General features: G+C 41.7%; 1 protein-coding gene across 2 annotated transcripts in view; it reads right to left on the bottom strand.

The window, feature by feature from the left end:
- Window positions 1-24,715: 24,715 nt before the first annotated feature.
- The window catches only part of cad (carbamoyl-phosphate synthetase 2, aspartate transcarbamylase, and dihydroorotase), a 174,802-nt gene continuing 172,593 nt past the window's right edge, over window positions 24,716-26,924 (bottom strand). For both annotated transcript variants that reach the window (XM_043682214.1, XM_043682207.1), the window contains one exon: window positions 24,716-26,658. In XM_043682214.1, coding sequence (XP_043538149.1) covers window positions 26,556-26,658 — 103 coding nt within the window. In that variant the 3' untranslated portion in view covers window positions 24,716-26,555. The remainder of the gene's footprint in view (window positions 26,659-26,924) is intronic.

Consider the following 26,924-nt stretch of genomic DNA (forward strand, 5'->3'; position numbering starts at 1 on the left):
AGGAAGGATAGAAAGGGAGGGAAGAGAGGAGAGGGAGTGACATTTATTACAGCTATACTGAGGGAGGATATTCCCGGAAATACATCCAGGGAGTTATTTGCGTGGAACTGAGAAATAAGAAAGGGATGGTCACCTTATTGGGATTGTACTATAGACCCTCTAATAGTCAGAGGGAAATTGAGAAACAAACTTGTCAGGAGATTTCAGTAATCTATCAGAATAACAGGATGGTTATGGTAGGGGATTTCAACTTTCCAAACATAGACTGGGACTGACATAGCATTAAGGATTTAGATGGAGAGGAGTTTGTTAAGTGTGTAGAAGAAGATTTTCTGATTCAGTATGTGGATGTACCTACTAGAGAAGGTGCAAAACTTGACCTACTCTTGGGAAATAAGACAGGGGAGGTGACTGAGATGTCAGTGGGGAAGCACTTTGGGGCCAGCGACCATAATTCTAATCGTTTTAAAATAGCGTTGGAAAAAGATAGACCAGATCTAAAAGTTGAAGTTATAAATTGAAGGATGGCCAATTTTGACGGAATTAGGCAAGAACTTTCAAAAGCTGATTGGGCGCAGATGTTCACAGGGAAAGGGACGGCTGGAAAATGGAAAGCCTTCAGAAATGAGATAACGAGAATCCAGAGAAAGTATATTCCTGTCAGGGTGAAACGAAAAGCTGGTAGGTATAGGGAATGCTGGATGACTAAAGAAATTGAGGTTTTAGTTAAGAAAAAAAAAAGTCAGGTATAGACAGGATAGATCGAATGAATCCTTAGAAGAGTATAAAGGCAGGAGGAGTATATTGAAAAAAGAAATCAGGAGGGCAAAATGGGGACATGAGATAGCTTTGGCAAATAGAGTTAAGGAGAATCCAAAGAGTTTTTACAAATACATTAAGGACAAAAGGGTAACTAGGGAGAGATAAGGGCCCCTCAAAGATCAGCAAGGCGGCCTTTGTGTGGAGCCGCAGGAGATACGAAACGAGTATTTTGCATCAGTATTTACTGTGGAAAAGGACATGGAGGACATAGAATGTAGGGAAATAAATGGTGGCATCTTGAAAAATGTCCATATTACAGAGGAGGATAAATCCCCAGGACCTGTTCAAGTGTACCCTAGAACTTTGCACTAAGCTAGAGAAGTGATTGCTGGGCCTCTTGCTGAGATATTTGTATCATCGATAATATCAGGTGAGGTGCTGGATGACTGGAGGTTGGCTAAAGCAGTGCCACTGTTTAAGAAAGGTGGTAAGCCAGGGAACTATAGACCGGTGAGCCTGAAGTCGCTGGTGGGCACATTGTTGGAGGGAATCCTGAGGGACAAAATGTACATGTTTTTGGAAAGGCAAGGACTGATTAGGAATAGTCAACATGGCTTTATGCGTGGGAAATCATGTCTCACAAACTTGATTGAGTTTTTTGAAGAAGTAACAAAAAGGATTGATGAGGGCAGAATGGTGGACGTGATCTATATGGACTTCAGTAAGGCAATCGACAAGGTTCCCCATGGGCAACTGGTGAGCAAGGTTAGATCTCATGGAATACAGAGAGAACTAGCCATTTGGATACAGAACTGGCTCAAAGGTAGAAGACAGAGCGTGGTGGTGGACTGTTGTTTTTCAGACTGGAGGCATGTGACCAGTGGAGTGCCACAAGGATCGGTGCTGAGTCCACAACTTTTCATCACTTATATAAATGTTTTGGATGTGAGCATTAGAGGTATAGTTAGTACGTTTGCAGACGACACCAAAATTGGAGGTGTAGTGGACAGCGAAGAAGGTTATCTCAGATTGCAACGAGATCCTGATCAGATGAGACAATGGGCTGAGAAGTGGCAGATGGATTTAATTTAGATAAACGCAAGGTGCTAGATTTGGGAAAGCAAATCTTAACAGGACTTATTCACTTAATGGTAAGGTCCTGAGGAGTGTTGGACAAAGAGACCTTGGAGTGCATGTGCATAGCTGCTTGAAAGTAGAGTTGCAAGTAGATCGGATAGTGAAGAAGGCGTTTGGTATACTTTCATTTCTTGGTCAGAGTATTGAGTACAGGAGTTGGGAGGTCATGTTGCAGCTGTGCAGGACATTGGTTAGGCCACTGTTGGAATATTGCATGCAATTCTGTTTTCCTTCCTATTGAAACGACGTTGTGAAACTTGAAAGGGTTCAAAAAAGATTTACAAGGATGTTGCCATGGTTGGAGGATTTAAGCTATTGGGAGAGGGTGAATAGACTAGGGCTGTTTTCCCTGGAGCATCAGAGGCTGAGCGGTGACCTTATAGAGGTTTCCAAAATCATGAGGGGATGGATGGGATAAATAGACAAAGTCTTTACCCTGGGGTGAGGGAGTCCGGAGCTAGAGGGCATAGGTTTAGGGTGAGAGTGGAAAGATATAAAAGGGACCTAAGGGGCAAGTTTTTAATGCAGAGAGTGGTACATATATGGATTGAGCTGCCAGAGGAAGTGGTGGAGACTAGTACAATTGCAATATTTAAAAGACATCTGGATGAGTATACGAATAGGAAGGGTTTGGAGGGATATGGTCTAGGTGCTGACAGGTGGGACTAGATTATGTTGGGATATCTGGTCGGCATGGACAGGGTGGATCAAAGGATCTGTTTCCGTGCTGTACATCTCTATGACTCTATAATGCATTTTGGTAGGAAGAATGAAGAGGTAATATGTGGAATTTGTAGACTTTTAAATGAGGGTTCTATAAAAAAATGAAGCAAAAGATGTAATAAGAACAGGTAAAAGGAGGATACTGATGTTGGAATCAGTGGCACCCAGAGGAGCAGGTGAATGTTAGACCCTGATACAAGCAGTCACAACACCGAAAGAAACAGGCAAGTGGAGGATTCTGAGGTAGGCAGTCAACAGGACCTAGAGGAGAAGGCGAGAGGAGGACTAAATGTTGACAGTTGGTTGGTAGGAGGATCCAAATTGTTTTATACTATTCTAAGTTTATTTGCAGGTAATATCTGGCTGAAATTGACAATTTAGTTTCTAAGGTTGCCAGCTTTAAGCAGGATTGTATCAATGTCTCCAGTGGAGGAGCAATTGGACTTAGTTAAATAAAGAAGCCACTGAAACCAGTTTCTCTGTAACTCGGATTGCTAGGCTTTTTGTATTAGGAACGTAAAAACAACTAGCCAGCATGTGTGTGTGATTTAGCACTTGAGTGCAACTTACACTATAGTGCTAGGAGTTGGTGAAACGGGTAGACATAGACTGTGGCTATAAACCAATGAGTCCAATATTAGTGGTAAGGAAACTATTGAAAAAAAAATGAAGGATAAAGTTTAATCTCCATTTAATAGCGGAGTGGTTAGCTCAGGGATCGCCAGCATTGCTTTGTCAGAAAGAGGTCCTAGCACTATTGTGTAAGTTGCACTCAAGTGCTAAATCACACACACACGCTGGCTAGTTGTTTTTACATTCCTAATACAAATTAAGTGGAATTTTCTGAATAGGTGAACAAGTGTTTGATTAGATTAGATTACTTACAGTGTGGAAACAGGCCCTTCAGCCCAACGAGTCCACACCAACCCGCCAAATTGTAACCTACCTAGACCCATTCTCCTACATTTACCCCTTCACCTAACACTATGGGCAATTTAGCATGGCACAATTTGGATTGTGGGAGGAAACCCACACAGACACGGGGAGAATTTGAAAACTCCACACAGAGAGTCGCCTGAGGCAGGAATTGAACCCGGGTCTCTGGCACTGCGAGACAACAGTGCTAACCACTGTGCCACCGTGCCACCTATATTTGGCTGAGGGTAAGGCAGTTGATTAATAATAAAATCAGCAAGGTATTTGACAAGATCTCATACAGAAAACTAAGCCATGTTGAGGTTGTAAGGAAATTGGTGAGGTCTTTTCTGGAATACTGTGTCTAGTTCTGGTCGCCCAGTTATAGGAAGGATATTATCAAGGTGGAGAGCATTCAAAAGAGATTTACCAGGATGTTAACTCATTAAAGAAAGGCTGGATAGGCTGGAACTTTTTTCAGGAGAAAGTGAGGTCTGCAGATGCTGGAGATCAGAGATGGAAATGTGTTGCTGGAAAAGCGCAGCAGGTCAGGCAGCATCTAGGGAACAGGAGAATCGACGTTTCGGGCATTAGCCCTTCTTCAGGAATGAGGAAAGTTGGTCCAGCAGGCTAAGATAAAAGATAGGGAGGAGGGACTTGGGGGAGGAGCGTCGGAAATGTGATAGGTACTTTTTTCACTGGAGCACAGGAGGTTGAGAGGCGAGCTGATAGCAGTTAACAAAATAATGAGAGGTATGGATAACGTTAATTGTAGATGTCTTTTCCCTAGGATGGGGTATTTCAAGTCTAGAGAGCACATTTTTAAGGTGGGAGAAAAGAGATTTCTAAAAGACATGAGAGACAATTTTTTCACATAGAGGATCATAGAGTCCTATAGCACAGAGACACTCTTTGGCCCAAACTGGTCTATGCCGACCAAAATGTTCATCCACGCTAATCCCGTTTCCCTGTACTTGGCCCATATCCTTTTAATCTTTTCCTATCCATGTATTTGTCCAAATGCCTTGTAAATGTTGTTAATGTATCCACTTCCACCACTTCTGCTGGCAGCTTATTCTATATGCGTACCACGTGTGGAGTGGTCTTCCTGAGGAAATAGTGGAAGTGGGTATAATTACAACATTTAAAATACAATTGGAAAGATACATGAATAGAGAAGGTTTGTTATACAGAAGGGTTTGTTTGTGTGCTGTATGATTCAATGCGTATACCTTGAGGACACCTTATCGAACGTGCGTGTGTGTGTGTGTGTCTGTCTGTCTATTTGAAAAGGAGACAATGATAAACGTTTGCAGAAAGAGAACTGGACATCTCACCAAAGAGCCAGTACAGGCGTGATGGACCAAACAGAAGTAGTTTATACATTGGCTAACTCTTACGTCCAGCCAACTTAGATCAGGATATTTTCCTAACAGCTTCTCAGCTGAGTTCAAGTGAGCCAATTTTACAAGTACTTAGTATTGGGGTATGTAAGATTTAGATAACCATCCCATGGGATAAGATATTGCCTTCCTCCAAATAGTTTGCTTAATTTTAATAAGCCTTAGCAATGCTATAAGTATCCCAGATATTTTAAGGATCTGGGATTTCTCTCTTCAGAAAATATATTTCCCCACTTAAGGAAGTTAACAATAAATTAAGGTTTGTATCAGTTATAAGAAAAAAAATCAATTATCAACAATTTGAATGTGAATATAGGAGGCATAGTTAGAGTTGCAGATGATGCCAAAATAAGTGGCGTAGTTGACAGTGAGGAAGGATATCTAAGGTTACAAATGGATCTTGAGCGTTTGGACCAATGGGCTGAAGAGTGGCAAATGGATTTTCATTTAGATAAATGTGAGCAGTTGCGTTTTGGTATGGCAAACAGAGCAGGATGTATACAGTTTGAAGTTCTAAATTGGAGGAACACCAATTTTGATGGTATTAGGCAAGAACTTTCAAAGGTTGATTGGGGTGTATGTTTGCAGGTAAAGGGACAACTGGAAAATGTGAAGCATTTACAAATGAGATAACAAGAGTCCAGACACAGTATGTTCCTGTTCGGATGAAGAGCAAGGCTGACAGGAGTTGGGAAAGCTGGATGACTAGAGAAATTGAAGCTTTGTTAAAGAAAAAGAAGGAAGCATATTTCAGCTCTAGAGAGCAGGGGATAAGTGAAACCTGAAAAGGGAATAAAGGAAACAAGGAGTACATTTAAGTGGGAAATCAGGAGGTCAAAAAGGGGACTTGAAATAGCTTTGGCAAATATGGTTAAGGAGAATCCAAAAGGATTGGGCGGCACAGTGGCACAGTGGTTAGCACTGCTGCCTCGCAACGCCAAGCGACCCAGGTTCAATTCCTGCCTCAGGCGACTCTCTGTGTAGAGTTTGCACATTCTCCCCGTGTCTGCGTGGGTTTCCTCCAGGTGCTCCGGTTTCCTCCCACAATCCTAAAAAATGTGCAGGTTAGGTGAATTGACCACGCTAAATTGCCCGTAGTGTTAGGTGAAGGAGTAAAGGTAGGAGAATGGGACTGGGTGGGTTACGCTTCAGCAGGTCAGTGTGGACTTATTGGGCCAAAGGGCCTGTTTCCACACTGTAAGTAATCTAAGTACATTAAGTACAAAACAGTAACTAGCAAGAGAATAGGGCCCCTTGAAGATCCAAATGGGGGAGATCCAAACAAGTGTTTTACATCAGCGTTTAGAGCAGTGAAGGATATGGAAGATTGAGAACATGAGGAAATAAATAGCAACATCTTGAAAAATTTGCATATTAAAGAGGAGGTGGCGCTGAATGTCTTACACCTGATCAGGTGTACCCTAAAACTCTGTGGGAAGCGAGGGAAGAGATTGCTAGGCACCTTGCTGAGATATTTATATCATCGACAGCCACAAGTGAGGTGCCAGAAGACTGGAGGTTAGCTAACATTATGCCACTTTTTCAGAATGGTGGTAAGGAAAAACCAAGGAATTATAGAGCTTTGAACCTGACTGGTGGTGGGCAAGTTGTTAGAGGGAATGTTGAGTGACAGGATTTACATATATTTGGAAAAACAAAGACTGATTAGTGATAGTCAACATGGCTTTGTGCGTAGGAAATCATGTCTCACTAGCTTAATTGAGTTTTTTGAAGACATAACAAAGAGGATTGGTGAGGGTAGAGCGGTGGATATGATCTATATGGACTTCAGTAAGGCGTTCAACAATGTTCCTCATGGTAGACTGGTTAGCAAGGTTAGATCATGCAGAATACAGGGAGAATTAACTATTTGGATACAAAATTGGCTCAAAGGTAGGAGACAGCAGGTGATGGTGGAGGATTGCTTTTCAGACTGGAGGCCTGTACAGCGGTGTGCCAAATGCATCGGTGCCAGGTCCATTGCTTTTTGTCATTTATATATTTATGCATAGGAAGTATGCATGCTATGGAGGTACCACTGCTGGGTTGGTTTGGACAAGTTCAAAAATCACACAATGGGTAATAATTCAATGGGTTTATTTGAAAACATTAGCTTTCAGAATACTGCTCCTTCAACAGGTGCTAGTGAAAGAGGAAGATCTTAGACACAGAATTCATAACGAAAAGCTCAAAGGGCCATACAGTTCATGCGGACGAACAAACACACTTAAGATGGCTCCTAAATCTTTAAACAGTTAGAATGGAGATGCAGGTTGCAACTGATTAATATGCAAATCCCAGAATTTCCTTCAAGTCACTGCCTCAAGATAACTTAAGGTGTATAGGAGGTATGGTTAGTAAGTTTGCAGATAACACTAAAATTGGAGGTGGAGTGGACAACGAAAATGATTAACTCAGAGCACAATGGGATCTTGATCAGATCGGCCAATGGACCAAAGAGTGGCAGATGCAATTTAATTTAGATAACTGTGAGGTGCTGCATTTTGGAAAGGCAAATCAGGGCAGGAGTTACATACTTAATGGTAAGGTCCTAGGGAGTGTTGCTGAACAAAGAGACCTTGGAGTGCAGGTTCATAGTTCCTTGAAAGTGGAGTTGAGGTAGACAGGATAGTGAAGAATGTGTTTGGTATGCTCTCCTTTATTGGTCAGAGTGTAGGAGTTGGGAAGTCATGTTGTGGCTGAATAGGACATTGGTTCAGCCATTTTTTGAGTAGTGCGTGCAATTCCGGTCTCCCTCCTATAGGATGTTGTGAAACTAGAAAGGGTTAAGAAAATATTTAAGAGGATTTTGCCAGGGTTGAAGGTTTGAGCTATAGGGAGAGGCTGAATAGGCTGGGGCTATTTTCCCTGGAGCGTCGGAGGCTGAGATGTCACCTTATGGAGGTTAATAAAATCATGTAGGGCATGGATAGGGTAAATAGACAAAGTCTTTTCCCTGGTGTGGGGGAGTCTGAAGCTAGAGGGCACAGGTTTAAGGTTAGAGGAGAAAGATATAAAACAGACCTAAGGAATGACATTTTCATTCAGAAGATGGTGTGTGTATGAAATGAGCTGCAGGAGGAATTGGTGGGGGCTAGTACAATAGCAACATTTAAAAGGCCTCTGGATAGGTATATGAATAGGAAGGGTTTAGAGGGATAAGGACCAAATGCTGGCAAATTGGACTAGATTTATATAGGATATCTGATCAGAATGGATGAGTTGGACTGAAGGGTTTGTTTCTATGCTGTATGTCTCTATGACTTAAGTTAATGTTAGGGAAGTGGTGCCAGACAAAGAGACCTAGAGGTAATGGTGCATAGTTCCTTGAAAGTGAAGAAATTGGTAGATAGGGTGGGGAAGAAGGCATTTGGCTCTCTTGCCTTCTTTGCTCAGAACATTGAGTATAGGAGTTGGGATTTCATGTGCAGTTGTACAGGACATTGGTATGGCCATGTTTGAATACGTGTACAATTCTAGTCACCCTTCTATAGGAAGGACATTTTTAAACTTGAGGTGGTGCTGAAAAGATTTACAAGGATGTTGCCAGGACTGGAGTGTTTGAGCTATAGGGAGAGGCTTAATAGGCTGGGGCTATTTTTCCTGGAACTTTCGAGGCTGAGGGGTGACCTATAGGTTTATAAAATCATGAGGGGCATGGATAGGCTCATAGCCAAGCTCTTTTTCCTAGCATGGGGATGTTCAAAACTAAAGAGTTTAGGATGAGAGGGGAAAGATTTTTTAAAAACCCGACAGGTAACTTTTCCATACACAGTGTGATATATATATGGAGCAAGTTGCCAGAAGAAGTGGTGGATGCAGGTTCTATTATGATATTTAAAAGGCATCTGGATGGATATATGAATAGGAAGGGGTTAGAGGGACAAGGGCCAAATGCTGGCAAATGGGGCTAGGTCAGATTGGGATCTCTGGTCAGCGCAGATGAGTTCAACCAAAGGCTCTGAATCTGTGCTATATGACTTGATAACTCAATAAACTTAAATAAGTTACCGATTTTACAGTTTTGTTAAAAGAAATACACATTAAGGGGTCGAGTGTATTGGTGTGCCAAAACATCAAAAGACATAATCGCAAATGTAATAGAATCCTAACAGCTCCATCTTTCTCTCTGACCTATCACCTTCACCCCCACCTTCATCTACTTATTGCATTCCCAGCTACCTTCCCCCCAGCCTCACCCCCCTCCCATTTATCTCTTAGCCCCCTGATGAAGTCTCATTCCTGTTGAAGAGCTTATGCTCAAAACGTCGATTCTCCTGCTCCTCGGATGCTGCCTGACCAGCTGTGGCTTTCCAGCACCACACTCTCGACTTCTGATCTTCAGCATCTGCAGTCCTCACTTTCTCCCAGTAATAGGTTATGGACCAAGTACAAGTATAATGACATGAGTGTAGTTTGGTGTTTATTGATTGGCATAGATATGGTAGGCAGAAAGACATGATTCTACGCTATATGATGATGATTCTAATGGCTAAGAATATAACACCCATCAACATTTAAAGTTTTACCTTAAAACCCCAAGCAAGGTATCTCCTCCAGTTGGGAGAAATTATTTTCTGAGAAGTATTATCAGAGGAGATTACATTTCAATGAAACAGTCGTCTTTGTATATTATTTGTACCTCTCCTGCTTTACAAATATATATATATTAACTCTCTGTATGGATTCCTCCCACTTTAAGACCATAAGACATAGGAGCAGAAATTAGGCCATTCAGCCTAATGCTCCACCATTCAATCATGGCTGATGAGTTTCTCAACCCAGTCCTCCTGCTTTCTCCCTATAGTCCTTGACCCCCTTGATACTCAAGAACCTATTTACCTTACTCTTAAATACACTGAATGACCTGGCCCCCACAGCCTTCTCTGGCAATGAATTCTATAGATTCACCACTCTCTGGCAGAAGAAGTTTCTCCTTATCTCAGTTCTAGAAGGTCTTCCCTTTACTCTAAGGTCCTTTAGTCCCAGTCTCTCCTACCAATGGAAACATCTTCCCAACTTCTACTCTGTCCAGGCCATTCAGTATACCATATGTTTCAATTAGATCCTCTCATCCTTCTAAACTTCATCGAGCATAGATCCACAGCCCTCAACCATTCCCCATATATCAAGGTTTTCATTCCTGGGACCATTCTCACAAATGTCCTCTGAACATGTTTCAAGGCCATTACATCCTTCCTGAGATATGGGACCCAAAACTGCGCACAATACTCCAAATATGGTTTGACCAGAGCCTCAGATGTACATCCCTGCTTTTATATTTTAGTCCCCTTTAAATGCCAGCTTTGCATTTGCCTTCCCAACCACTGACTGAACGTACAAGTTTATCTTGAGAGAATCCTGGACTAGAACTCCCAAGTCTCTTTGGACTTCAGATTTTTCTCTCCATTTAGAAAATAGTCCATTCCTTTATTCTTCCTACCAAAGTGCATGACCTCACATTTTCCCAAGTGTACTCCCGTCTGCCACTACTTTGCCCACTCTCCTAACCTGACTAAATCCTTCTGCAGCCTCCCCACCTCCTCAATGCTACCTGTTCCTCTAGCTATCTTTGTGTTGGCTGCAAACTTAGCCAGATTGCCCTCAGTTTCCTTATCTTGATCATTAATGTATAAAGTGAAAAGTTGTGATTCCAACGCTGAGCCTTTCGGAATACCACATGTCACTGGCTAGCATCCTGAGAAGGACCCTTTTACCCCCACCCTCTGCATTCTGCCAGACAGCCAAGCTTCTGTCCGTGCTAGCAGCTGGTCTCTTATACCATGGGCCCTTCTGTTACTCAGTAGCCTCTGTGCAGCACCTTGTCAAAAGCCTTCTGGAAGTGCAGGTAGACAACATCCATTCGCTCTCCTTGGTCTAACCTGCTCGTTACTTCCTCAAATAATTCTTTCTTGTTAAGGGGGCCAAATTAACATTATTACTTAGCGGATCAGTGATGTTTCCTGTATGAATGATTTATTTTGAATGATTTGAAATTTTTTATTGTCATGTTTATTTTACAGTGACAAAAACAGTAAAAATATAGTGAAACACTTTTCCATTGTCACCACAATATGGCACCATTTTGAATAGATTTATGAATAGGAATAGAAAAATATAGCTGAAAGAGAGTCCATCAGTGCTGAGCCAGCTCACCATCTGACCTGCGGCACCATTCTTCCTCCATTGCCTCACCGGCATCTACACCGGATGCAACCAACGTTGAAGTCGCCACTCTTCAGGTGCCATCTTTCGCCACTGGGCCAATTCTTCTCTGCTAGGAGAAAGTGAGGACTGCAGATGATGGAGATCAGAGCTTAAAAATTTGTTGCTGGAAAAGCGCAGCAGGTCAGGCAGCATCAAAGGAGAAGGAGAATCGATGTTTCGGGCATCAGCCCTTCTCCTTCTCCTTTGATGCTGCCTGACCTGCTGCGCTTTTCCAGCAATTAAGCTCAATTCTCCTCTGCCACTGCCTCACTGTTGCCTGCACTGGATCCTCCCAATGTCAGAGTTGCATCTTTCAACACTGGGCCATCTTTTCAAGGTCGCTGTGATGCCCCTCCAAAGTTGTTAACACCAGACCCTACCAACAACAAAGTCACCGCTCCTCGGGCACCATCATTTGCCACTGGGCCCACCTGGCTAATGTCACCTCTGTTGATGTAACAACTACTAATTCCAATGCCAAGTCCTGTGATCATCCTGGAAAAGTAAGTACAGGGTCAGTCGCTGCCATCACAAAGTCCACAGTGGATCCACTCACCACCACCACGAGATCCACGCTGGGACCATTTGAGTCTGTGCGGGGATTCTTTGCAACCACAAGTAAACAAAAGCAATGACAAAAAAGGAAAAATGAGAAAAAAAGACCAGACAAGCTCCAGGATAGGAGCTGTAACCCCCACCATCTGAAGTTGTGAGCTTTTATCCAGTCAATTTATTTGTGATGTTTTACATTCATCAGGATATTCTTTCATCTCTCCTTTATTCTTTCAGTCTTAAAATAATCCTTCATTAAATGTTTTTCAATAAAGATACTTCACTTCTTGGTCTTTATAAGTGTTGTCTGATTTTGGTTTTCAATGGTATTCCTAGGCGCAAGTGAGTACTGTAGATGTTGGAGATTAGAGCCAAGAGTGTGGTGCTGGCAAAGCACAGCATGTCAGGCAGCATCCGAGGAGCAGGAAAATCAACATTTCAGGCAAAAGCCCTTCATCAGGAATGAGCATTGAGACTTTGAGACTTCTTACTGATTTCTTAAAAACTGGTGTTCTTTTCTCAGAACTTCCAACAAGTCAATAACTGGACAATAACTAGAAAGACTAAAACCATAAAATAACATCCCAGTCCAGCAGCTACTAAAGTAAAACTGAATCCAGCCTAAAATCAGAGCCAAATCAGTCAATACTTTGTAGTTGGTTGGCCAGCACCAATCCTCCCTCAATTGAACATTCAACCAACTGTTAGTCCCTGAACATAACAAAATCATGATGCTGAATCATCTACAGCGTCTTAGAGTAGGTACTAACCTGCCATCAGTCCTTTATTTCTCTCCTAGTTCTAAGCCAAACATGAGAAAAGTAGAAGAAAAAGAAACAATGGTCTCAACACTTTGATTAACTCGACAACCTGGCCAGGCAGGCTATGATTAGGGCTTCATCAATTTTTGTTGCTACTTTGGTTATACTTAATGGCCATTTCCTTTGCACCATCAGGCACAAAAATACATTAAAGAAACTAGTGGGAAAGGGAGAAAATGCAACTCTCTTCACATTAGAAATCTCCAGTGAACTCTAGAAAGTCTGTCAAATTCAAAATCAAATTGGAGCAAATCAATATAAATTGTGTTCTTGGAAATCAAGCATATCTGTTTTACAGGGAGAATGATGTATTCTTCTTCATGCTACTAAAAACTAAAAAGTTCGGGGGATCCAAGATGGCGGCGACCCAGTAAGACTGAGTCTATAGTGCTCCTCCCAAGACTTGGGCACAGTGGGTCACCTACCCCCTACCAAGCTCACCAAATCATTTATAAATCATTTATAATAGTTTAGTAACTGAATTAGTGCTAATTGTATATCAATGTTTATATCTGAGAGTTTTGTTTATTTTTGTAAACTTGTAAAAATGTTAAATTTCTAATAAAAATATCTATAAAAAAAAACTAAAAAGTTCAACTTAATGATTGATCAATCTGCAAAATAAAACATTTAGTCACCTCACAGTATTTTGATGTTGCACCCACCAAGAATATAGTTGATACTGACTATAATGGTCAGGGCTTTTTGTAAAAAAAAGTCTTTGGGGATGCATAAGAATATTTTTATATTCTGAAGAATTCTATCATCTGTTGAATTGTGCTCAGGCAGCCAATGCTTACATATAAACACACTAATCATACATTTGTTACTCAGTTCCTTGAACCTGCTCTATAAGATCATGGCTGATCAGATTCCCAAATATATATGATAACCAATCACCCTCTATCTATCTATCTACCTCTGTATCATAAGCAAAGAGGAAATTGTGTCGAATTTACATTATAATGCATTTTTCCAATCCTAAGCTTAAAAGAGCAAAGTTTTGATTGATTTATTCCTTTCCAAGCTCAGGTAGCCCAAAGATGTTGCCTAAACCCCAGATTCTAAATTTCCAATTCAGATTTTCTCATTCATTCAGGAGATCAGAGTCCATTAATTGTTTCCTCAGTGAGCTAGATCCAGTAGTTTTCCTTTGTACAGGCGAAGTGAAGATTTCTTCCAGCCGGCAACTTGGAGACAGAGATGGAGGGGCCAAAGCAGGATGCCAAGTCTGCCTGGAGTCCTGTTCTTCCTCTGGGTATCAAATTGCAATTGAACTAGACAATTCAAATTGCATATTAAGTCAAGATGTGCAGATTTTAGTGATTTGACAAGGACAGGTGTTGCAGGTGCTGTTGATCTATCTCAGTGGACTCATGCTTTTCTGGCTGGAAACAAATGGTGTGTCTCCAAAGTTAAAAATCACACAACACCAGGTTTAATTGGAAGTGTCGCTCCTTCATCAGGTGATAGTGGAGGACTCAATCCTAAAACACAGAATTTATAGCAAAAATTTACAGTGTGATGTAACTGAAATTATACATTGAAAAATACCTTGATTGTCTGTTGAGCCTTTCACCTGTTTGAATACCATGATAGTTTCACTTCTTTCATGTGTAAATCACAAAATCTTTTTTTAAAAAGTTGCATTCTCAGGTTATCTGTAACAATGGGTGATAGCTAGACAATATGTTGAAGGTGTTGGCCCCCAACACCACCTCCTCCTTAATACAAACAGCCTAAGAATTTCAACATATGCTTCCCTAATCTTATCATCATCCATTCCCTTTCTTGTTGAATACCGAGGTACACATTAATAAGATCTCATCCATTTCTTTTGGCTCAATACATAAATTCCATCCTTTGTACTTCAGTGCACCTACCCTTCCCTGAGCTACCCTCATTTGTATAAAATGCCTCAGGATTCTCTTTAATCCTACTTAAGGACATGTCATCGCCTTTTTTACCCCTCCAAATTCCTTAAGTTCTTTTCTGCTTCCTTTAGATTTCTCAAGGACTGTGTCTGATTAGTTTCCTAAACCATACATCTGCTTCCTTTTTATTTTTGACTAAACTTTCAATTTGAATGGTTAAATATGATTTCCCTTTGACTAAGCCATTTTGACTTTGCCTAATTAACTTAGACATTTTGAAGTGCCCTATTAAAAAATCTTGTCAGAAGCACTGGATAGATTCTTTACTTTTCTTTTAAATACAGTTCAAAGAAACTTTAGTTTGCTTCACTCAATGCATCCTGTTATTGCTCACTACTCCATAGTTGTCACAAGTATGAGAACTTGATGAAATTACTAAATTGCCAAATATTACCTCACTAACTTATTCAAGTTAAAAGAATATGCACATCAGATTTTTTCATCAACATTATTGTAATTAAACTCTGTTTTTAACCAACAAGAAAGAAACATGAATTGCTAACTTATCATTCTAGATTCTATGCGTTTAAAAGCTTCCATGCACATATAGACAAACACACAGAGATCAGACATATTGTGGGTATGGAAGGTTAAAAAAAACGTCAGAGGTGCACTGTTCTGGCACCAGTCCAGATCTCAGATATTGATGAGTTTTGTTTTCTTATGCTTTTCTTTTAACTATTTCTGATCTTTGCTAATGGAACAAGGTTATGATAGTTTTTCCTTTTTTCTCAATAGGGGATTTGAGGAAAGAATGACTTTCAGAGAAAGTTAGCTACAAGGGATTTCTTTTTACTTCACAGAGGAAGAGAGAGCTGGATGTTTCTGGAATATTGGTCACAGCCAAGGCTGTGTCTACCTGATCAGAAACTAATCAAGGGATTGTTGCTATGTTGAGCCATCTTACAACAATTGGTCCAACTTGAAAAGTTAATCAAGATTGTCTCTGGAGAAAACTGAGGAGAAAGTGAGGTCTGCAGATGCTGGAGATCAGAGATGGAAATGTGTTGCTGGAAAAGCGCAGCAGGTCAGGCAGCATCTAGGGAACAGGAGAATCGACGTTTCGGGCATTAGCCCTTCTTCAGGAAAGAAGAAGGGCTAATGCCCGAAACGTCGATTCTCCTGTTCCCTAGATGCTGCCTGACCTGCTGCGCTTTTCCAGCAACACATTTCCATCTCTGGGGAAAACTGCCCTGATCACAGGGTGGCACAGTGGCTAGCACTACTGCCTGACACTGCCAGGAACCGAGGTTCCATTCAAGCCTTGGGGCACCATGCAAACTCCATACACTCACCCTGTCTGCGTGGGTTGCCAAGTTTTCTGGTTTCCTCCCATGGTCCAAAGGTGTGCAGGCTTTGTGAACTGACTATGCTAAATTGCCCCAGTATCCAAGGATGTGCAGGTTAGGTATGAATAGCTATGGTAAATACTGGGTTCACATGGATAGGGTGGGAGGGTCTCGGTGGGATGCTCTTCAGAGGATGGGTGCAGACTGAAAGGGCCAAATAGCTTTTTTCTATTATTCAAGGGATTATAGGATTCTAACTCTCAAATTCTGATGAGTATTTTCCTTAATTGTTTAAGGCAACACTGTAGATAGAACCTTGTTTTAAAAACAAAGTTTTCTTGCAGTTTCCTTGATTTAAAATAGGATCTTTTCTCATTTTAGTCCACAGTCTCAAACAAATTTACATGGTATTTACATGCTTTCACCCACAACAAAATATACAACATTTACAAATAAAGCATGAAACATTTATCCATTCATCCCTTATACAAATCTTTTATATTTTATCAAAAGTTTAATTTTTCTACAATTTTTACATTTTTGAAAACACGTCTGCTATCACATTATCTTTACCAGCAACGTGAACAATCTTTTTGATTTGATATTTTGATTTACTGTTGTTACATAGACCGAGGGAGTGAAATGCTGCTCTGTATGATATGATCTGCTGTGGGACATGCAAAGTGCATCAGGTAGCACAACAAAATGCAGAATGTGTTACAGCCACAGGGAAAGTGCAGAGCTGGAGATCAGCATTAATATTTGAGAGATCTGTTCAAAGTTTTAATAACAGTAGGGAAGAAGCTGTTGTTGAATCTGTTTGTATGTGTATTCAAACTTTTATATCTTCTGGCTTAATGGAAGTGGATGGAGGAGGGTGAAACTGGTGTGGCGAGGGGTTTTTGATTATGTGTGTTGAAACAAATAACTCTCTGAACAATCTTAGATTTCATGGTTCAAATTTTTCAATGAATGCTAGTGGATTAAGGCCAGTATAGATTAACAATTAATTTGCAACCCTGTAGGCCACAGACATCAAAATGTTGAAAATAGACAAATGTTATGGAAAAAGACAGCTGAGCCAATTCAGTCTTTTCACCTCTGTTTTCACAATATAAAATTAAATCACTAGAGTGACTACTTGGGGATCTTCAATAATTCTTACCCAGAGAGTATTAAATATCTAATGCTAGACTTTGTGAATAATTAACATCAAGATACCAATTTTGTATCTTAAACAAAAGGCTTTTACTTATTAGATACATAACTCAATATGAACTACTTCAGATGCCTAGGAGAAAATGAGGACTGCTGTTGCTGGAGATCAGAGTCGAGAGTGTGGTTCTGGATAAGCACAGCAGATCAGGAAGCATCTGGGGAGCAGAAGAAATTGACATTTTGGGCATAAGCCCTTCATCAGGAATGAAGTTTGCAGGCCGGGGGCTGAGAGATAAATGAGAGGGGATGGTGGGGATAGAGGCAGGATAGCTGAGAATGCAATAGGTAAATGAAGGTGGGGGAGAAGGTGATAGGTTGAAAAGGAGGGTGGAGTGGATAGATGAGAAAGATGATGGACAGGTAAAGAGAGCAATGCCAAGTTGGAGGTTTGGGACTGGGATAAGGTGAGGAGGGAAGTGAGGAAACTGATGAAACATTAATCCCGTGTGGTTGCAGGGTCCCAAGGCAGAAGAGGAGGTGTCCTTCCTTCAGGTGGCGAGGTTAAGGTTTGGTGATGGAGGCGGCCCAGGACCTGCATATCCTTGGTGGAGTGGGAGGGGGAAGTAGAGTTATTCAGCCATGGGGCGGTGGGGTTGGTTGGTGCGGGTGTCTCAGAGACGTTCTCTGAAATGATCTGCAAGTTGGAGTCCTGTCACCTCGATTGTAGAGGAAACCACATTGGGTGTGATGGATATAGTAGATGACATTTGTGGAGGTACAGGTAAATTTCTGGCACTATCCCCCACCTTTTCCTCTGCTGTATCGGCGCTACTTCGTTTCCCATGAGGAGGTTCAACAGTTCATCAATTTCACTAACACCTTTCGCCCCAACCTCAAATTCACCTAGACCATTTTGAATACCTCCCTCCCCTTCCTAGATCTCTCCATCTCTGGTGACTGATGAACCACAGATATTACTATAAACCCATGGACTTCCACAGCTACCTAGACCACACCTCCTTCCACCCTGCTTCCTGTAAAAATGCCATCCCTTATTCCCAATTCCACCACCTCTGTTCTTAGGGTGATCAATTTCACCATAGAAAATCCCACATGGCCTCCACCTTCAAAGACTGCAATTTTCCCTCCCACATGGTCAACGATTCCCTCCAGCGCATGTCCTCCACTTGCCGTACCTTCATCATTGAACCTCACCCCTCCCAATACAACAACAACAGAAGCTCCCTGGTCCTGACCTTACATCCCACCAAGCTCTGTATGCACGCACCCACCCTCTATATCACCCTCCATCACTTTCACCATCTACAGACCCCACCGCTAGGGATATATTTCCCTCCCCATCGCAATCAGCACTCCAGAGAGACCATTCCCTCCACGACTCCCTTGTCAGATCCACCCCCCCCCCCCTCACCAGCCCTCACCCCATACCCAGCACCTTGCCCTACCACCGCAGTAAATGCAAAACCTGTGCCTAAACCTCCCCCCTCACCTCCATTCAAGGCCTCTAAGGATCCCTTAGTGGGCGGCACGGTGGCACAGTGGTTAGCACTGCTGCCTCACAGCGCCAGAGACCCGGGTTCAATTCCCGCCTCAGGCGACTGACTGTGTGGAGTTTGCACGTTCTTCCCGTGTCTGCGTGGGTTTCCTCCGGGTGCTCTGGTTTCCTCCCACAGTCCAAAGATGTGCAGGTCAGGTAAATTGGCTATGCTAAATTGCCCGTAGCGTTAGTAAGGGGTAAATGCAGGGGTATGGGTGGGTTGCGCTTCGGCGGGGCGGTGTGGACTTGTTGGGCCAAAGGGCCTGTTTCCACACTGTAAGTAATCTAATCTAATCAGACAGAAAGTTACCTGTACCTCCACAAAGGTCAACTACTGTATCAGTTGCACCCGATGTGGTCTCCTCCACAATCAAAGAGAGAGGGCACCAACTTGCAGATCATTTCAGAGAACATCTCTGGGACACCCGCACCAACTCCACTGCTCTCTGGCTGAACAATTCAACACCCCCTCCCACTCCACCAAGGACATGCAGGTCCTGGGGCTCCTCCAGTGCCAAACCCTAACCACGCAACACCTGGAGAAAGAACACCCAACTTCAGCCTTGGGACCCTGCAATCACACAGGATTAATGTGCTTTTCACCAGTTTCCTCATTCCTGCACCCACCTCATCTCCCTCCCCCCCACCGAATCCCAGCCCCAAGCCTCCACATGGCACCACCCTCTTGACGTGTCCATCGTCTTTCCCATCTATCTGTCCCACCCTCCTCTCCAACTTATCACTTCCCTCCCGACCTTCATCTCCCTATTGCATTCTCAGTTACCTTCTCCCAGCCCCACCACCAACCCCCTCCCATTTATCTCCAAGCCCCCTGGCCCACAAGTCTGATCTCTTATGAAGGCCTCAAATGTCAATTTTCCTGCTCCTTGGATGTTGCCCGACCTGCTGTGCTTTTCCAGCACCACACTCTTGACTCTAATTCAGTACATTGACCCCTTGATTTCTACAGTATCTCAATTCAGTCCAAATGCTGTGCTGATCTTTCAGTTATTTTTGCCTTCTTAGTCCTGGCAGACAACTCCAATTAAAGCCACCTGAATTTTGTGATCAGGGACATCTGTTTCACCTTTTAGAAGGATTCAGTAGTATCTAACATTATCTTGACTATTTAAAAAAAATAAAAAAACTTAGTATTGCTCCTTTTATCCTTAGAACATAGAACATTACAGAGCCAAAAGCCCTTTGGCTCTCGATGTTGCACCAACGCGTGAAACCAATCTGAAGCCCATCTAACCTGCACTATTCCATTTTCATCCATATGTCTACCCAAGGACCATTTAAATGCCCTTAAAGTTGGCGAGTCTACTAGTGTTGCATGAAGGCCGTTCCATGCCCCCGAGTAAAGAAACTACCTCTGATATCTGTCCTATATCTATCAACCTTCAATTTAAAGCTATGCCCCCTCGCGCTAGCCATCACCATGAGAAAAAAGTCTCTCACTGTCAAACCTGGCTAAATCTGATTATCTTATACATCTCAATTAAGTCACCTCTCAACCTTCTTCTCTCTAACAATAACAGGTTCAAGTCCCTCAGCCTTTCCTCGTAAGACCTTCCCTCCACACCAGCGACATTCTAGTGAATCTCCTCTGAACCCTTTCCGACACTTCCACATCTTTCCTATAATGCAGTATCCAGAACTATACACAATACTCCAAGTGCGGCCACACCGAGTTTTGTACAGCTGTAATGTGATCTTGTGACTCCAAAACTCAATCCCTCTGCTATTAAGAAGGCATACGTTGTGTTAGCATTTAACAACCCTATCAACCTGAGTGGCAACTTTCAGGGATCTATGTACATGGACACCGAGGTCCCTCTGCTCATCTATACGACCAAGAATCTTACCATTAACCCAGTATTCTGCATTCCTTTTACTCCTTCCAAAGTGAATCACCTCACACTTTCCTGCATTAAAATCCATTGCCACCTCTCAACCGAGCTCAGCAGCTTGTCTATGTCCCTCTGTAACCTACAACATCCTTCAGCACTATCCATAACTCTACTGACCTTAGTGTCGTCCACAAAATTACTAACCCATCCTTCTATGCCTTCATCTAGGTCACTGATAAAAATGGCAATTGGCCCCAAAACAGATTCTTGTGGTACACCAATAGTAACTGAACTGCAGGATGAACATTACCCCATCAGCCACTATCCTTTATCTTCTTTCAGCTAGCCAATTTCTGATCCAAATTGCTAAATCACTCAATCCCATACCTCCATATTTTGTGCAACCTACCATGGGAAACCTTAACAAACGCCTTACTGAAATCCATATACACCATATCAACTGCTTTGTCCTCATCCACTGTTTGGTCACTTCTCAAAGAACATCTATGGTTTGTGAGGCACGACCTACCCTTCACAAGACCATATTGACTATCCCTAATCAACTTAGTCCTTTGTAGATTATTATAAACCCTATCTCTTATAACCTTTTCAAACACTTTACCCACAACCAGAATAAGGCTCAATGGTGTATAATTACCAGGGTTGTCTCTATTCCCCTTCTTGAACAAGGGAACAACATGTGCATTCCTCCAGTCTTCTGGCAGTATTCCTGTAGACAAAGATCAAAGCCAAAGGCTCTGCAATCTCCTCCCTGGCTTCCCAGAGAATTCTGGGATAAATCCCATCTGGTCCAGGGAACTTATCTATTTTCACACTTTCCAGAATTGCTAACACTTCCTCCTTATGAACGTCAATCCTGTCTAGTCTAGTTGCCTGTATGTCAATATTCTCCATGACAACATAGTCTATATTCACACTGGAAAAAGACCAAACAAATTCATTCACCGCTTCCCTTATCTCCCCTGACTTCATGCACAACTTCCCAATACAATGCTTGATTGACTAGAGAAGGATTAGGGCCATTCCTTTATTCCTGATATACCTATAAAAAGCTTTAGGTTTTTTCTTGATCCTATCTGCCAACAACTTCACATGTCCCCTTCTGGCTCTTTTCAGCTCTCTCTTTAGGTCTTTCCTGGCTAACTTGTAATTCTCAAGCATCCTGACTGAGCCTTCACGTTTCATCCTAACACAAGCCTTCTTCCTCTTGACAAGAGCTTCAAATCCTTTAGTAAACCATGGCTCCCTCACTCGACAACTTCCTCCCTGCCTGACAGGTACATACTTATCAAGGACATGCAGTAGTTGATCCTTGAAAAAGCTGCACATTTCAATTGTGCCCTCCCTTGTAGTTTCCTTTCCCATCTTATGCATCCTAAATTCTGCCCAATCGCATCATAATTGCCTTTTGCCTAGCTATAACTCTTGGCCTGCAGTATCACTTTCCCTCACTAAAGTAAACATAACTGAATTGTGGTCACTATCGCCAAAGTGTTCAGCTATCTCCGAGTCTAACACCTGGCCTGGTTCATTGCTCAATACCAAATCCAATGTGGTCTCGCCCCTTGTTGGCCTGTCTACGTACTGTGTCAAGAAACCCTTCTTGCACACATTGGACAAAAACTGACCCATCTGAAGTACTTGAACTATAGTATTCCCAGTCAATATTTAGAAAGATTAGGTCCCCCATAACAACTACCCTGTCACTGTTGCACCTATTGAAATTCATCTTAGCTTTCTTTTTCTTTACATCTCTGGAACAATTCGGAGGCTAATAGAAAACTCCCAACAGGGTGACCTCTCGTTTCTTGTTTCTAACCTCAGCCCATACTACCTCAGTAGACGAGTCCTCAACCTTTCTGCCACTGTAATACTATCCTTGAATAAGGGCCTGTGCCCGAAACGTCGAATCTCCTGTTCCCTGGATGCTGCCTGACCTGCTGTGCTGTTCCAGCAATAAAGTTTCAACTTTCATCTATTCCTATCCCCATTCTACCCATTCCTCTAAAATGGCCACAACATCAAAACCTCAGGTACCTACCTATGCTGCAAGTTCACCCACTTTAATTCAGATGCTCCTGGCATCGAAGTAGATACACTTCAAACCAACTTCTTGCTTGCCAGTGCCGAGACCTTCAAACCTTATTTCTGACCGCACTACTCTGAATCTCCTGCATACTGGAGCGACAACTAAGGTTCCCATCCCCCTGCTGAATTTGATTAAATCCTCCCAAAGAGCATTAGCAAGTCTCTTCCTCCCCTCTCCCCACACCCCTCCAGGATACTGATACCCCTCTGGTTCAGTTGAAGACCATCCTGTTCGTAGAGGTCCCACCTACCCCAGGATGAGCCCCAATTATCCAGGAATCCGAAACTCTCCCTCCTGCACCATCCCTGTAGCCATATGCTCAATTCCTCTCTCGCCTCACTAGCATGTGGCACAGGCAACAAACAAGAGGTAAAACTCTTTGTTCTCACTGTGAGCTTAAACACTACCTCCCTGCCTTAATCCCCATCTCTCTTCCTACCTATGCCACTGGTGCCTATGCGGACCACGACTTGGGGCTGCTCCCCCTCCACCTCAAGGATTGCAAAAACACAGAGACATTACAAACCCTGGCACCTGGGAGGCAACACACCAACCACGAGTCTCTTGTTCCCACAGTCTCCAATGACTAAAGCTCTGTTCCTCTTCCCCCTTCCCTTCTGAGCAACAGGGACAGACTCTGTACCCCACTGCTTACCCCTGGTCAGTCATTCCCCCCCCCCCCACCCCGCAACAGTATCCAAAATGGTACGCTTATTGTTGAGGACAATGGCCACAGGGGTTCCCTGCACTGCTTACCAGTTCCCTTTCTGTCCCCTGATGGTAACCAATCTACCTTCTTCTTGTACCTGAGATGTAACTACTTCCCTGTAACTCCTCTCAATAAACCACTCCACCTCCCGAATGATCCAAAGTTCATCCAGCTCCAGCTCCCTAACGCGGATTGAGGAGCTGGAGTTGGGTGCACTTCCCACAGATGCAGTCAGCAGGGACATTAGTGGAGACACTTACCTCTCACGATGTGCAGCATTCAACTGCCCTCACCTCCATTCCCACTACTCTAAATTCCGGAGACTACTGAAAACTAAAAAAAAAACTAGTCATCTTACCAATCTGGTGCACAGAACCTTCTTTTAGTTTCAGGAGGATGACGAGTGGGAGACACTACCCCAAGTAGGGTTTCTGGTAAAGCAACCACCCAATTATATAACCTCACTTATCCAGCAGTCCTGTGTCTGCTCCTGTTTAGCGTGCACTCTGCCTATACATGAGGTAAGTTTTTATATTTTAAAACTACCTTCCAGTCAGGCCCCTGGTCCTCACTGTCGCTCCTCCCACTGCAACACTCTTCTTCATTTACTGACTCCAGACCCAATCATACATGGTCTTTATTCCAAAATTCAAAATAAGCCACGTTTTATCATAATTTACTGGTATGCGCACTGGAAATCAAGGCCTGTTAATGTTGGTATTTTCACATTTGTGAAGATTTGATTGGACACCAAACTGCCTAAACTTTACTTGATATTAGGAAAATACAAAGGCCAACTTAATTGCAGAATGTTACCAGCAACTGTTTGTTAAAATAATGTTTTAAAGCAGTGATGTGCCTCAGTTGGAATTGGTGACATAGGATTTCTACGTATTATTAATCAGATTTTAGGTGAAGATTAAGCTTACATATTATAGAATACAAATGGGAAAATAAGGTGGATGGCAGTAATGAACCATAGGGATCAGCAGCATTTCAGGCTTAATCATGCATTTTTTCGTAAATGGTACTGAGGTGTCCTGGGCATATTACCAGTGAAGGGCACTACTATTGTGATGAAAGGTATGTAGATAAAATCATTTTAGCATTTGGATCTTGAACTAGTGGCACTTGGATTTGGTGTGTGAAGAGGTTTAATGATTAATGTCCAAGTATTTCGATAGCCAAGGTGATTTTGTTTTAAAAGAAACATTTTGGAGACGGTTCTTGGAGGCTAATGGAAATGTGTTCTCACAGTTTTATATACAAGCAAACACAGTAAAATGTTGTGCATTATGTTACAACTGGAAGACAGTGGACATTTTTTGTTTGGCAGAGGGGCAACAGCCGCATCTAGAAAAGCAAACAAACTGTTAAGAAATGGATTATCTCAGTGCAAGCGATTTAATTTCAAGTTACATGCAGGGGTGTTTGGTTAAAACCCTGAAGAACCCTTAAGACTTTCTCCACTTCAAGTTCAGCTACATGCCGACTTATGGAAGAGGCTATAGATTTAACTTTAAGCCCTACAGATGCGATAAAGGAGGAAATTCTCTCGGTTTGAATAATGGTTTGACACTGCTCTTAGGATTAAGCAAAATTTTATTTTATAGTGGATTACAGAATCAAACCAACTTATGTTGCAAGTAAACAACCAATAAACCATTCAGCTCGGCCAAGTTACTTCATATGAAAGAGTGTGAGAATATCTGCATTTTAGCAATAACAACCATTATTGTCTCTTCCTGCCCCACCATTTTTTCACTCCTGAGGCAAGTGTCCTAGCTTTCTGAAGGTTTGGAGTGCTGAACTGTTTATGCTTTAGCTGGTGCGGAGGTTTTTGAAATCAAAATTGAGATCAGGCGTAATAATGGCTGAAGTTTAGCATGTTTAAGTTCTTTTTATTAAACAAAAGATCTTTCAGTTTCTAAAAAAAAGTGAGCAAGCAGTGAATGTGCAGAAAAATACTTTCAACAAAAATCATAATGTTCACATTGATGACAAAACAAAAGCTGCCCGGGTTCTATATGATCAATCATAACAGCATACATGTGGTATTTTTGCGAGATCAGAATTAATCTAACATGCATAGAAATATGAACACAGAAACTTAGTCAACAAAGTCCAGCAATCAATAATACTTCAATACATAAATGTTTCAGTGGCCTCATATTTTACAAAGTTGACTCGATAATAAGTCTCATTCAGATGGAAAAGCTTCAAATGCATTGATTCTTTCCCAGGAATCTTACAGAAGTGGTACATCTACAACTCCACAGCAATTTGATTTGCCCAGTTTTGACAAATCTTATTTTTGATCCAAAGGTTTTAGTTCCTAAAGCGTACTTCAGAGCACAGTCAATAACTTCATCAATTTCACTTGAACAATGAAACAATTTTATACTGCTAAATAGATCAGACCAAAACGATTCCTCAAGTAGTGAACAGACTATAGAAAATAATAACTTTTCTAACACATTAATACACCAAACATGCTTACTCTCAGGTATTTTTGGGATTCTGTGAATTTATGGGCCACCTCATCTCCAGTTTAATGTGGTCGAAACAAAGTCTGCAGATTGAAGCTAAACTTGAACAGTTCCAAAAAAAAAGAACCAATTTCTGAAACGATTCTGCAAACACAAGTATCTTTAAATGTGCTGTTACATGTATTTGCTAAAACTGGAATGTATAACATTGAATATCCTGTAGACATGATTTCCACTTTGAAATACATTGAATATCTTTAAAGGACTTAGGAGATATTTAGATCACCACTGTTGAAATCAGTGTTGTGGCTCGAGTATGCAAATTCTTAATTTCATTTTAATAACTGGTGCAAATGAAATGTCTCAACTCAAATAACAAAAAATTGAAAACAAAAATTTCCAGTCTTGTATTATTTGCAATCATAGACAGAACTTTTTAAACCTTTACTACTGAAGAATTTTGTGTAGCAGTAAATTGTGACTACAGTTTTAAAGAGTAGCTTTATAAAAAAAAAATCACAGACAGATGAAAAATGTTTGCTGAACTGTTGAAAAATCGTGAAGTCCTGAGTAGTTCATTATTTTAGAGACTAAGGCACTTGTGACCACGTCACAAGCCTGGGTATTTTTGGAAAAGTGGGGACCAGCTAATAGCTGCACGTTAAATCTCCTATTCCAAGTGGGCAGATGAATAGGGAGTGTTTTTCATGAGGTCAGAAACAAATGACACCTGATCTGATCTAATACAAGACAGCAAATAATGGAATTACATTAATCCTGTAAACTTGGAAATTTTACAGTGATAACCAAAGTAGCCCAGATATTTCCATCACTTTAAAGCCACAGTCATAAAAAGCTATCACGAATTTTATGAAGTATCTTAAATTTGCTGAATGCCATTCATTTTCTTGCTTTTATATTGGTCTTCTGTAGTTTTAAAACTTGCCCAAAACTGTTGCTAGTAGAGCCATTCTCACATACATGCCATTTTCAGCTTGGCGGAAGTAAGCTGCCCGTGGATCAGAATCCACCTCGACACTGAAGAGGAACAAAGGTATTAGTATTGTAAATGTAAAACTTGTTAAGTATAAGATTCAATTCAGTTAAAATCCAAAGTTAAGATGTACACCAAGGATTAGCTGCATGGGTTTTTTTAAAATTCTTTACATTAAAAATTTGACTATAGTTTGAATCCAGTTTTAAAACTCACCAAAGGAGGAGAGAGACTACAGAAAGATTTGTTTCTTATAGAGCAAAGTACAGCACAGAACAGGCCCTTTGGCCCACGATGTTGTTCCGCGGAT

This window comes from Chiloscyllium plagiosum, chromosome 3 (assembly GCF_004010195.1).
Source record: "Chiloscyllium plagiosum isolate BGI_BamShark_2017 chromosome 3, ASM401019v2, whole genome shotgun sequence".
In the NCBI taxonomy this organism is placed as follows: domain Eukaryota; kingdom Metazoa; phylum Chordata; class Chondrichthyes; order Orectolobiformes; family Hemiscylliidae; genus Chiloscyllium; species Chiloscyllium plagiosum.